The sequence below is a fragment of the Dendroctonus ponderosae genome, unplaced genomic scaffold, assembly GCF_020466585.1.
Source record: "Dendroctonus ponderosae isolate FM_Combo_2020 unplaced genomic scaffold, Dpon_F_20191213v2 Dpon_F_20191213_2, whole genome shotgun sequence".
NCBI classification, from domain to species: Eukaryota; Metazoa; Arthropoda; class Insecta; order Coleoptera; family Curculionidae; genus Dendroctonus; species Dendroctonus ponderosae.
Genome location: NW_026018165.1, coordinates 1,386,835 through 1,400,146, shown reverse-complemented (window position 1 = coordinate 1,400,146; position 13,312 = coordinate 1,386,835). Strand labels below are relative to the sequence as shown.

At 35.7% G+C, this 13,312-nt stretch overlaps 1 protein-coding gene across 3 annotated transcripts in view; it reads left to right on the top strand.

Moving 5' to 3' along the window:
* Positions 1-13,184, top strand: part of LOC109538189 — a 59,706-nt gene extending 46,522 nt beyond the window's left edge. For 2 of the 3 annotated variants that reach the window (XM_048663857.1, XM_048663856.1), the window contains exons 12-20: positions 1,284-1,563; positions 2,022-2,431; positions 2,488-2,730; positions 2,793-2,970; positions 3,072-3,110; positions 3,358-3,446; positions 4,530-4,806; positions 5,377-5,631; positions 5,692-13,184. In XM_048663857.1, the coding sequence (XP_048519814.1) occupies positions 1,284-1,563; positions 2,022-2,431; positions 2,488-2,730; positions 2,793-2,970; positions 3,072-3,110; positions 3,358-3,446; positions 4,530-4,806; positions 5,377-5,631; positions 5,692-6,126 (2,206 nt within the window). In that variant the 3' untranslated portion in view covers positions 6,127-13,184. The remainder of the gene's footprint in view (positions 1-1,283; positions 1,564-2,021; positions 2,432-2,487; positions 2,731-2,792; positions 2,971-3,071; positions 3,111-3,357; positions 3,447-4,529; positions 4,807-5,376; positions 5,632-5,691) is intronic. The other variant, XM_048663858.1, reaches the window with a different exon arrangement.
* The last annotated feature ends 128 nt before the right edge of the window (positions 13,185-13,312 follow it).

Genomic DNA, 13,312 nt, shown 5'->3' with positions numbered 1-13,312 from the left:
AATTGATAAATGAACAATAAATAAATGACTGAAGAACCCAGGATTTGATTTTAATTTTGGAATTGAAACACAGTCAGGAAAGTACGTACAATATATATATATATATAGAATATATGAGACGTAAACCTGCTTGGTGTAATTATTCTTCAAAGTCAAATTTATTACTAGTAATTTTCTTTTTAGTGGCGTTCTTTTTTTCGTTAAAAGATTAAAAAAGGAGCAGTTTTTAGTACAATAACTTTTAATAAAAATTAATCAAATGACGAACATTTTACACTGTTTAATCAGCGGAAAGTAGCTCTTCTTCAAAATAATTCAAACGATTCACCACTTCAAATCACCCCATGAATCAATTTTGGTTGAGTGAATCGAAAAAGGACTTCCAATCAGTAGATAGATTCAAGATTTCCTTAATTCCTTTTGAATTATTTTAAATTGTTTAAGGTATTTAACTGAATATTCAAATACATTGCGTTACGATATAAGATTTACATGATTCGGAATATAAAATCACTAAACATTTTTTTTGAGATTGTGCCCTTCTTCCTTTTCCGTACTTTTTTCCGGCGCTTTATACTTTTTAAAGTTTTGGCACGAAATGACTTCTGGTTTCTTTAGAATATTTTTACTTTCTTAGAATTTTTTTATTTTTTGTTAACTGTGATAGCTATTAAGGAAAAATAATTAAATAAAAACGATTATCTGCAAGTCGTTAAATTAAATTGAACAAATTGTCTAATAAACTGTGGTTTTGGTATGAAATAAGATTTGTTTTTATTAAAATGTACTTAGTGTATAAACATATGCAAACACAGCTGTCTGCATATGTTTATACACTAAGGGTTAAAATTGTAAATCCTAAGCTGTGAGGGTTGTAAATCCTAGTTATAACCTAATAACAATGTCAAATTTTGAGAACTCAGAAAAAAATTAAATAACACTGATAATTTTCTTTCTTATAAACACTAATTTATGCAATGACAAGCTAGCAGTAGGCCAATTTTGGAGACAATTTTACAAATTTACGTACCTATTTTCCTAAATTTGAGCTAGAAAATAAATAAGTCCTGAGTTTCAAACACTGCAACAGAACTTTCGCTAAATGTTCAGTCACTGATAATAATAAATGTCTAAGAAAACTGAAAAATTTTGCGCTTTAAGATCTGCATCGGTCGTGATATGTTCCTGACCTTTCGTCAATCTAGCTGGCATCTTCAAAGGTTTAACGTGCATGCACCAAATGAAGACCACAGTTTTATGCATTGATTAACTTTCTTTTTCAGAGCTATGGGTCCATTAAAAGAAGAATATTACACTGTTCAAAGACCATCTCATTCGCAATTAGCAACTGGCTTAAGACATCGGAGGGCGGCATCTGAAGCCGTTCCACCCGTTGGAGACTTTAATCGTCTTCAGATGGGCGGAGGTCGACCAGACGTCTTACCTGGCGAAGAAGGCGATGAACCAGACGTAGCCGAACCTGCCGAGCCTGGCGTGATTGGGCTACAAAGAAAAGACTCCGTGGCTAGAATGACATGGAATGGCCTGAACTACGTTGTTACGGTAAAATAATTCAATAGGAAAAGACCTGAAGTTTTTCCTCTAACCATAAATTAAAAATGCGAGTTTATCTTATTTAAATTGCTCGTATTATAAACCGTAGCACGATTATAATGAGCTTCTTTCCTTATAAACTTTAAATTGACTGAAAATGCAAATCTCATTAAATTGTATTTTAACGGCATTTACCATAATGCCTCTATCCGTTTAATATTCAGGAAATAAACTTCTGGTCCATCCCAAACCCGACAAACTTTTAATTGAATGATCCCAAATATTCTCAATCTGGATGTTAATTTGTTTCCATCATGACTGTTTAAAATACTGCCATTTATTAACGAGCGAATTCTAATTAAAATTGACTCCCTCCTGTCTGGGAATTTGTTGCTTCCGACTCAGAGCGCAAGAAAGGGTTTTGGCACCCTAATGATTAATCTTTAAAACATGTTTTTATTGTTTAGACACTGACGAGACATCGGCCAAGGCCTCGTTCGCAACAAAGCTCTTTATCCAGAAGCTTTCCACCGGATGTTCCTCAAACACCGCCACATGACGTGATGCCGTCTCCAGAAGAAGAGTTGGAGTCATTTTTTGTTAAACCTGACGCACACGAGAGAGTACGGCAGTTGGATCAGGACACTGTGGACCGCACTGAGAGGGTAAACTTTGCAGAGCCGCCATATAGAAATAGAGAGAGATACGCGGCAACGGCCAGTGGATGGCGAAGAGATCAAGATGAAGTGGTTCTGAGACATCCCGAGCATCGAGCCAACATTGGCTTATCTCGAATCTCTTCTACCACCCTGCATAGTATCAGGGATAATTCGGATAGGCGCCAATATGGTATGGGTTGGGTTGGAAGGTTGTTTGGGTGAGTAGTTCAGGAAAAATTTTGAAAAATACTTAATAAAATACTTTTTGTTTCAGGCGCGTGTACAGGAAATCTGTAGTATCGCATCCAGTAATTCAAGAACAATTAGAACACATGGATGATCATAGGCCATATTTCACTTATTGGATTACAATAGTTCAAATTCTAGTATTACTGATTTCAATATTTTGCTACGGTATCGGACCTTTTGGCTTTGACCTTAAGGCCAGATCCGGGCAGGTGTTGGTAACGAGTTTAAGTTTGCAGCAAGTTGACTACTTGGAACCTGCTAATTTCTGGTAAGCTGTCTTGTTTGGTTTCCCGTATACTAAAACGTAATAAATGATGTTGCGTTTAATAGGATAGGGCCTAGAGCTGCGGATCTCATTCATCTAGGAGCCAAGTTTGCACCGTGCATGCGAGTAGACGACAAAATCACGCAGCAGATAGAAAAAACTCGGAAAAAAGAGAAGGAAACTGCGTGTTGTATCAGAAATGATGATTCCGGTTGCGTGCAGTCGTCTCAAGCAGACTGTTCGGTAAGCTAAGACTATATTAAAACTTAATTTCTGGATTTTTGCAACAAAATGCGTTTCGATATAACCAATTACTCAAACGGTGTGTTTGTGCTGCATCTTAGGTCAGAGGATTGCGACCAACAGTAAGTTACTTGGACGATGTAAGAGAAACACATTTAAGTACTCGTACTAGTTTTTAGAGTATTGCAAAAATTGCTGTATTTTTTTAACAGTAATGTTTCTTTTGTGATATTTTTAATGAATGATATTTTTTTTAATCAATGTCGTATTTTTTATTTTTTTATTAAAGTAAATCTAAAATAAACTTTGAATGAGGTATGTTTCAATGTAGTGTCAATCATCCATGTTAAAGCGGGGGAAATGATCGCAAACTATTCTTCTTTTTAGAAAGCGATATCGACTTGGATCAAATGGACGTCGGTGGCCACTGGACCTGGGGGCCGCATTTCTGGCTCAGTATGTGGTTTAGATCCCAAGTAAGTTTTTTCAATTTAAATTCATGTTTATTTAGGGTGTAAATGAAAGTGGAATAACTAGTCATTTCACTGTTGCGGATAAAAGCAAAAAAATGTGTAACTTTTTTCGACTGCCATTTCCGATGGGATTAAATGCTTGAAAATTACTTTTATTGAGTGAAAGTTAAAAATTGGGTTAGTAGTAGTATTGCGGCCTACCTTGCCACTCCTGATCTTCGCCAACCAGGCATTGACAAAGGTCCCCCTGACCTTGACCCCTGAAAGGCAATGATACGTCTCCACTAAAAGAAAGACAATTCTATGCCGGAGGGTGTGGAGGCCCTCCGATGGTAGACTCCTAATTGGTGGTATGATGTATCCTCCGCCATTTCACATTGTAGACACACGGGGGTTATCACCAATTTTTAGGTGTAAGTGTCTATTCAGACCAAAGTTCTGAAGGCCCATCGCTTGACATCATGACGATTGTACGTGATATATTTTGTACTGCTTTATTATATTTTTTAATTTTTTATCATTGTTGACTGTACTGTACGAAGTTTATGTTGTAGTATTTTGAATTTTTTTTACTCGCTTTGTCCATAAAATTTGTGAATTTTTCCGTGGCAATAAAGTATATTTTGAGTTGAGTTGAGACATCAACCATTTGGGTGTTGCGTTTGCGTCACTTGGGGTTCCTTGAAACTCTGGCTTGTCTACAGTAGTCATTTAGAGCGCTTGCGACTTATCGGTTACTTAACCCTGTGTGGGGTTCGGCAGTTATTGGGCTCTCAGAAGGGCCTAGCTTCGCCAATGCATCGGCCCACTTGTTTCCAGCGAACCCCATGTGGGTTTAAAAAAAAAACTTGTTTTAAAAATTGGGTTGGTTGTATATAGATAAACACTTTTAGAGTACTGGTAAGTTTTTCGGGTTTTTAGAGCCCCCAGAAATTAAATTTCTTCTTAACGTTTCGCAACCACACGTGGTTTGCCTCTTCAGAGGTTATTTGCTGGAAAGCTTACATTGCACTGATGAAAAAAAATCGAAAGCCTCTCTCTACTTTTAGACTACTTCGACTATATCTTATTTTACTCATCTTTCAGGTATTGTGATGCTCCTGCTAGTGTCCACCCGTTCGAGTGGCCGGACGACATAACAAAGTGGCCGATTTGCCGCAAAACCAACACGCAAATTTCGAATGCAGTAGCAAATCGGCGAGATAAAAGCGCCCCTCGTGATAAACTTGCCGAGCATATGGTTTGTGAGGTGATCGGGCATCCTTGCTGTATTGGTATACATGGGGAATGCCGGATTACCACCAAAGAGTACTGCGACTTTGTTCGCGGCACTTTCCATGAAGAAGCTTCATTGTGTTCACAGGTTTGTACAAGTTCAACATGTTTGTTTCTATACGTAGTCACATAGGTGACTATTTGAAACAATATCATTACATTCATTTCGTTAAATTGAAACATACATACCTACATAAAATTTAAAAATATTGATCACACTGTGATGGGAAGCTAAAAAACGCCGTGCTTTCGTTGGAGCTTCGCTTTTAAGTGCCGTAAGAGTTTACTAAATTTTTAACTACATCCAAATTTTTACAAAATACCATGAAAAACTAAAACAAGGTACGTTTTCCTTTCGACAACTTTTCGTCTGACACTACGCCCATGAGGCATTGTAAACTAAAAACAGCAGAAAACAGAAAGAGTAACATTTAAAAACATATGCTTGGTTTAACTGTAAAAAGAAATAAAATACAAATTTGCTCAAATGAGGAAATCTCTGTGTTTCTCCATCAGCTTATCTCGCATTCATTCATCCGATCGATTTTTTTTACAATCCTTCAAACATTTCAAGTAACAATGGCTATCTATAAACGCCTATGTGATCCCCCTAATATTTCAAATGCATATTTACTTGATTTATTATTTAACTTTACAGGTATCCTGTTTGAACGATGTATGCGGAATGATACCATTTTTCTTCCCGGATATGCCAGATCAATTCTATCGACTCTGGACTTCGCTCTTTTTACATGCCGGTATCGTACAACTGATCATCACAGTGCTACTCCAATATCATATGATGCGAGGACTGGAAAAATTCACGGGATCATTAAGGATAGGGATCATTTACATTGGGTCTGGAGTAGCTGGAAATTTGGGGAGTGCCATTTTTGTACCGTATCGCGCCGATGTAAGTAACTTTATTGAGAAGACCGTTCTTGTTTGACTAAGATGGACGTGAATGTTTTAGGTTGGACCTGCCGGCTCGCAGTTTGGCCTCCTCGCCTGTCTCATCGTAGAACTCCTAAACGCCTGGCCGATGCTCAAACGCCCCAAGAGGGCACTTGCAAAAATGATCGGAACTACCATAGTGCTGTTCATCGTTGGTTTGCTGCCCTGGGTAGACAACTACGCCCATCTGTTCGGATTTGTGTTTGGCTTTTTACTGAGTTATGCGCTACTTCCTTTCCTATCATTCGGGGACTACGATCGCCATAAAAAGGTACTGCTCATATGGGTGTGCCTTTTAACGGCCCTCCTGTTATTTGTGATCTTGCTGCTGCTATTCTATATCATTCCCGTGTATGACTGCAAGGTATGTTCGTACTTCAATTGCTTTCCTTTCACCTCAGACTTTTGTGCGAGTCAGAATATTAACTTCAAAAGGGAAGAGCCCATAGTATGACACACGGGATTACGGTGTGTTGTCTTAGTGGATGGCGTGAATTTCCACGTTCGTTCGATGGACTCGTTGTTTTTATAACTTTTGCTTCTGGAAGCATTAGATATGTTTCCAGGGCATCATTTCTGCTGCTGAGAAATAACGAATAATAATTTCAAGTTTCCCAAATCATTCATAACATTGACTGGTAGACTTATGTTGGTCATTACGTGATCTACCGGTTTTTCAAGCATATACTCGTTTTTATGTATTTTACTATTTTATATCTCGTGGTTTGTGACGTGTGATTTGTGAAAAAAAACTAGTGACGTTTTGCTGTTTATTCATGTTTAATGGAAATTTTGTTACTGGCCTAAGTACTAATATAGAACATATTTTGTTATCGTTATGTGATTGTAAGTTTACATTCCGAATTTGATTTGCTCAAACTGATTCTAGTGTTTGTTAAGTTTATATTTAGGCATATGAAATTCCGTTTAAACTCGACTGAGCTGCATTTAAGTATATATTGCACACAGAAATTAACTGGTTGGTTTCCCTAGATCTATAGTATTGCTTCTTACAACATGGGACAAAACTTTTTACAATCCCCAACATAAACTTGGTATTTTCAATGTCTTTCTTCAGTTGCAAGTGAATGTGCGGTTAGCCCTATTACATAAACAATTAAGTATCTAATCATTGAGTCACAACCAAGTATTTAACATTCGTCGATTATTTGGCTACTTTTTTAAGGCTTTTGACCTAATCTGCCTTTGGCATGCGGAATATAGTAAATTAAATTTTACACGAACTGTATAATTTGCATCAACCTATTTCTACAGCTCAAATGGAGAAACCATTGTATATGATCTCTTCCGCATGAAGGCACAAATTGGATCATAAAACCGTAATACCAGTTGGCAACATTCCAGTCGCACGATAGCGACTTGGTTTCAAATACCTTTCGGACTGAATAATACAATTTCCTGAATATTTGAATAATCCTGAGTATGTAAATACTAATATGTGGTTTTTAAGGAAGACATTAAATAGGGCTGTACAGGGTGACACAAAAGTTCGGAGACGACTTGTTTTAATCCTAACTTTTATTAAACATAAAAATTCAACTAAATTATACATATTCCAAAGCCAAAAAAATTCTCTACAAAATCCATAAACAACAATTCGAAATGGCCTCCTTCAGCCGACACACCGGCTTGCAGACATTTTTGACGCTGGCCGCAAGTGTTTTTTCTGAGATTTCGTCCCACGCCGTTTGGAGACAACAACTAAATTGCGACAAACTTGCGAAGTCCATCGGATTCAGGTCGGGCGAGTTGGACGGCCAGAAAGTCTTATCACAGGCGACGATTTTGTTGATTTTGCAATAATCCAAGGGTGACCTCGCAGAATGAGCCGGCGCCCAATCCTGTCTAGCGCCGATTTTTGAAGTGTCGGCTCCAGGGAATCACACACAATCATTCAAAATGAGCTCTTGGTAGACTTGGGAGTTGATCTTGACACCCCGGTCGACAAACACCAGCGGTGTCTTCCCGTTTTTCGAAATTTTCCGCCCACACCTTGACCGATTTCGGAAAGTGGCGTCGCTGAACTCGGGCATTTTTTCTAAAAATGCATTGTTAGCCTGAAGGAGCAGAAAATTCTAAAAAATTCCAAATGAGTTCCGAAGAACGGGGGTCGTTGCGTTGGTCGGTCTTCCGCTTCGAGGCCTGTCGGCCCCGTTGTGTTCAACTCCTCGTACCGTTTAATGGTTCTGTAGATCGTGCTGCTTGAAATACGGAGGAGTTTTGTGATGTCAGCCGGCGACTTTCCCGATTCGAACAATTTTACGACGGCAACACGGTTTGTTTCACGACTCATAGCGAAAAACGAAAAAAACAATTTAATATGGTAAGCAAACGTAACTTAACGTAGAGAATTTAACGGGCTACACCATAACCTCCACGTCAAAAACACCATTGACATTTAAATTTTCGAAATTTTTCTCCGAACTTTTGGGTCAACCTGTATATGCGGGCAAGGAAATTAAGCAAACTATAATCTAGAGAAATTCAACTAAACAGAACAGTAAACCAAAAAAGTTGCTTTCCATTTGTATTTCCCTGCTAAACTCGGTAATACTTTTAGCATGGTCCAAACATCACCGATATATAACTATTTACTATAAAAATATCAGCACGCATTTCGATTCATACTGTTCTTAAACATTCCCCGAAGTCGCGCAAAACAATTTTAACTGGTCGTGTTCTTTTGCAAACTATTGATAAGCTCATTACAAACGCAGGTTAGCCATTATGAACATTTAATTTGTTAATTAGCTAGAGGATAATCTAGTGTGTGTAAGCAACCAAAAAAAATGGAGATTGGTGACAAGGACAGAAAAAATTGTGAACCCTTTCAAAGTACAGTGAGGAATTATCTGTGCTGTACCGTATATTATAAATTTAATAACAAGAACTTTATAAAAATTATGTGATAATTATACGGATTTTGCAACTGCAGATATACCCTTCCATGGGTATGTATTAGCGATTTTTATTTGTAAGGGTTAAATGTAGTTGATGAAACTGCTTTAGAACAATCTACTCCTTTTAGAATACGTTTAAACATTTCTCTGGATATCAAAAACGCGGATTTTATTGAATATTGTGTTAGAGAACAGTTTCATCGAACTCGTTCATATTTATTTGCAACGAACTACTTCAAGTAATTATTTGCCAAGAAGTACAGTGAACTGCTTACTTTCAAAGATGTAAATTATCTAAAAGTTACCGTTCTTAGCTTTAAATCCCTATTGTCGTATGGACTGTCCTATTTTCATATACTCTTTGCACTCGTGGGTGTTTAAAGCGGCTAACATTAAAATAATGACACTTTGATTAATTGAAAAAAATGCCCCAAAATAATTGTTTTAACTCAGTAATTTAAAGTGAATAATATAATATTTCAGAGTGTTCTAAAGGACGTCACTTGTTTATATATCGCTGTTAATTTCAAATTGTGTTTTTTAATGCTTAGCGTTGATTCGTGCATGAGTAGCTATGACGAGAATATAATGGAAAAGTAATATAGGTATATTAAAGAACATTAAAAATGTAATTTCAACGGTCAAGCTTCAAGGAAAACTAGACTTTTGATTGCTGTAAATGATCATATCAAAATAGGGCAGACCAAAAAAAATCATGTATGTATTGTACGTCATTTTCGAAGGTCTTATTTATATATACTACAAAACTTGGGATTATTGAAATAAAAACTAAAAATATTTTCAATATTATAGACAATGTATCATAAGTAGAACATACTTAAGGCATGAATGACGTATTTAAAAGTGTGTATATATAATATTGCTAAGTAAAATGAGGTACCTTCTTTAATTCTAGGAATTTGTACTTAATTTTTGAATCACAAGACCCTGTTCATGAAATGTGCGTACATTTTAGAATATCCAACGGTGACAACGCGCAATGTAATTTACACAATAGCATTGTTTCCATTTCAATTGAAAACGGTTTATAACTAATACAGCTTTCTCCATATTACAATTGAAGATTACTTATTTATTTAGTTGAAGAACTCCTAGAAATTCGTGGATATTCTTAATGTAAGCAAGGTAAATACGACTACTAAGATAACTTTTGAATGTAAAGTTGATAAACCCTTTAGGTGCGATACTCGACCATTTTGTTTTATTTTGTAATACTCCAATTAAAAACTGAAACCCTGACTTATATTGAAGAATGATTGTTTCTTTTCGGCCCCATACTAATTTTCATACTTTCTATCATAAATCATCCGCCAAACCAAAACCTAATAGATGAAAGTTATAGAAATAGCAGAACCTGCATTCTGCAGTCAGTAATAAAGTCTCCATAAATCAGTTATTTTTCAAAATGTTTTCTTAGTTTGCAATTTTACTTCAGTTTAATTAGCAAAATCATAAAAGTAAATGTTGTTAGGCTCCTTAAAAATAATAAAATTAACTGTAAAGCCGTTTGAAGCACTTTATTTGAACAATAAAATATAAAATGATATTTTGAACGAGAGACTATGTATACAAAAAGTCTCCATACACTAACATTGCTTTCTTAAAAATAGTTATCTTAAAGTATAATATTTTGTAAAGTTTTCATTGGCTATAATAATGGCAACAAGCCTTTCCGGAAGACAATACAATTTTTCTTGCAACTTCTGGTGGAATGCTTTCCCGTTCTTGTCTATCCTATTTTTCTCTTCTTATTTTTCCTTATTTCTATCTTGGTGTTTTCTCACCCGACGCTTTAACTCTTCCCACTGGTATTCTTTTGGTTAATGCCCAGTGATTGCGGTGGTGTATGAAGTTGTTGGCGGATATGCCATTATATATCATCCATTCACGTACAAGCCTAGCAGTGTGCTTACGATCGTTATCTTGTTGGACTAAATCACGCCCGACGAGAGCAGTTTTTGAACACTTGCTTGCAAATTATTCCTTAAGATATTGTAGCATGTTACATAATACAATGAAAATTAAATTGCCTGTTCCATTGGCTGACATGCAGCCCCACAATAAAACATTACCTCCTCCGTGCTTCATAGTAGGGCAAATATTTTCACTTTTTTCTGCTGCATTTTTTCCTCCATACTTTATTCCGGCCATCTGACCCAAAAAGGTTAATGTTTCATCACTAAAAATAACACTTTCCCAAAACTGATTGGCTTTGTTAACATGTTGCCGCGCAAATTCGAGTCGTTTTTTTCTCTTTTTTTCTGAAACTAATGAAACTCTAAATTTTCTTCTTGCAACGCGGCCGTTGTAACACGCTCGTTTCTTATTGATTGAGGGGTAACACTTTTTGGAGCACTTATTTTAGAATTACGTCTAATTTTTCTCATAACACTGGACTCTTCCCGTGCAGTTAACTTCCTGTGACGACCAGAGCGAGGCCGCACTTTATATGAACCGGTATATTTGTACTGGTTTACGACGTACTGTACAGTGAAATATGAATTTCCAATTATTTTGCCAATATATCTAAAATATTCTTTCTTCCTCCACAAATCACCACAGAAATAGTAATTTTGCAATGCTGAGCACTCATTTTTGATCTACTACAAAAACACAGACTTAAATGTGACGTTTGTAAACAAATATGATTAATTTGTTTGAGGCGATACTTAACAAGCCAACTTGATAAACTGTGCTAAGAATTACTGATGCGTCGCTCGGTAATTGATGCTGAATAGCCCTTTTTTAAGTGTCTGGAGACTATTTATATAATGTCTCGATCCTAATATCAATGTATCTACAACTGTTATATAATGACTATAATTTGGCACTCTTTCAAATGTCATAATGCTGTTTAGTACCGCACTAGTAGGTAATAAATCTGTCGATCATTGTCAAAGTTGTATCTTAAAATTGTACATTTTAAAATAAGTTCAAGCGATGATCCTTCTGATATTGAGAACGAAGCTTTTAATGTTGTTTCGCATCTTGTGCCAGATAAATTACGGAAGAAATAAATACCAAGAAGCTTTGGTCGGTACCCGAAATGGTACAGTGAACAAAAAATACACCCATAAAAAACATCGAAAACCAAATGGACGAAGGTTTATCTGTTTTGCTTACTTTGTTAACATATACTATTAAAAAAATTCTCGCTTGTTAAGTTTAGTATCTTTCTTTTACTGCACGATTTCTGGTACCGATCAAAAACTTCTTGGTATTTCTTCCGTGGTTTCCCTGGCACAAGATCCGAAACAATATTAAAAGCTTCACTCTTAAAATCGCATGGCAGATCATCGCTTGAATTCATTAGCAAATGTGTAATTTTCCTAGGTTCTGTATTCAATTTTATAACTAATTATTTTTAATCAAAAATAATTAAAATAATAATCGTTATAGTTGTAAAGAAAATATAGTACGTAATACGTAGGATATTATATTATTAACCGCACTTACTGCGATTACACGACTTGCCCTACAGCCTCGTCGTCAAATCTTCACATGCTTGCGTTAATAATATTCATATCCTACTGGTTACGTAAATAACTATTATTTTTATTGTTGAAATAAGGTGTTTCAAGTGACTTTACCTTCAATAAAGACAATAATTTCCTCGGCAAAGTGCGGGTTTTGCGATCGCTAATTTCAGGCTAAACCCAGCTGATGAAAGCTAATAGGCTCGAAACCGGCCCTGGGGGTTGCCTGAAGTTAGCGAGCCTCAAAAATTGCGAAATCTTATTTATCTTCAATTTTACTACTTGTAAGCAAAGTGCCGATATTTACATGAAATGTTTTTCTAATTAAATCGAAACAAAATAGCAAACTAAGAAGGAATACAAAAAATTACTGATGTATGAAGACTTTTTTACAGACTGTACATTCGATTAAAGTAAATTCAATATGAAAAATTTCAAACTTGCTTCCGTAGTCCAGACCTGAATTAACTGGTATACTTTATTACTATGATCCGTTTCAAGTATTAGAAACAATGTAACATAATTTTTTATAAGAATTTTAGACTAATATATTGTAACATTGTGAATCATATAAACGACCCTATAGTAGAGTTTCCTTTTGCAGATCATGTCAATACTATTGTTTTGAACGTTTACTGATTGTCGCAGTATTATATTTCTTTGTAAACGCATCAACATTTGGCATTTTCCTTTTTGTATAAATTATAACGTTATTATGAGATTCAGAGTTTTCAGGTTTCAAGATACTGTTGCTTTGGAGGCTTTACTTGGACTGTTTGTTAAAAAAACAGCTGTGCGTGCGTTTAAAACAGTTAAGTACGCATATAAATTTAACTTTTCATCAAAAAGGGAAGTTAAATATAGTGCGTATTGAAATAATTTAAACGTTTTTTGGTGATAATGTGAAAAACCTCTTATTTTAATAATAATCTAAATTACATGACTGATCTCTTTTGTTGAGATTTGAAAGAAATTCGCGCATCGTCGAGAACCCTTGTACAGTTCCCCTTTGTAATTATCAGGTGTTTACACTATTAAGACCAAAGCCTTACGATTAATATTATATAATAAATAAATTCTGCACATATTACATCTCAGTTGTGTTTTAATGTGTTTTTACCTAAGCAAGACTGCAAAGTTCTAACTACTTTAAACTTACCTGGTTTATTGGGATACTCATTTCTCTCCTGCCTAAAGACGCTATTAAAATATATTCTGGAAT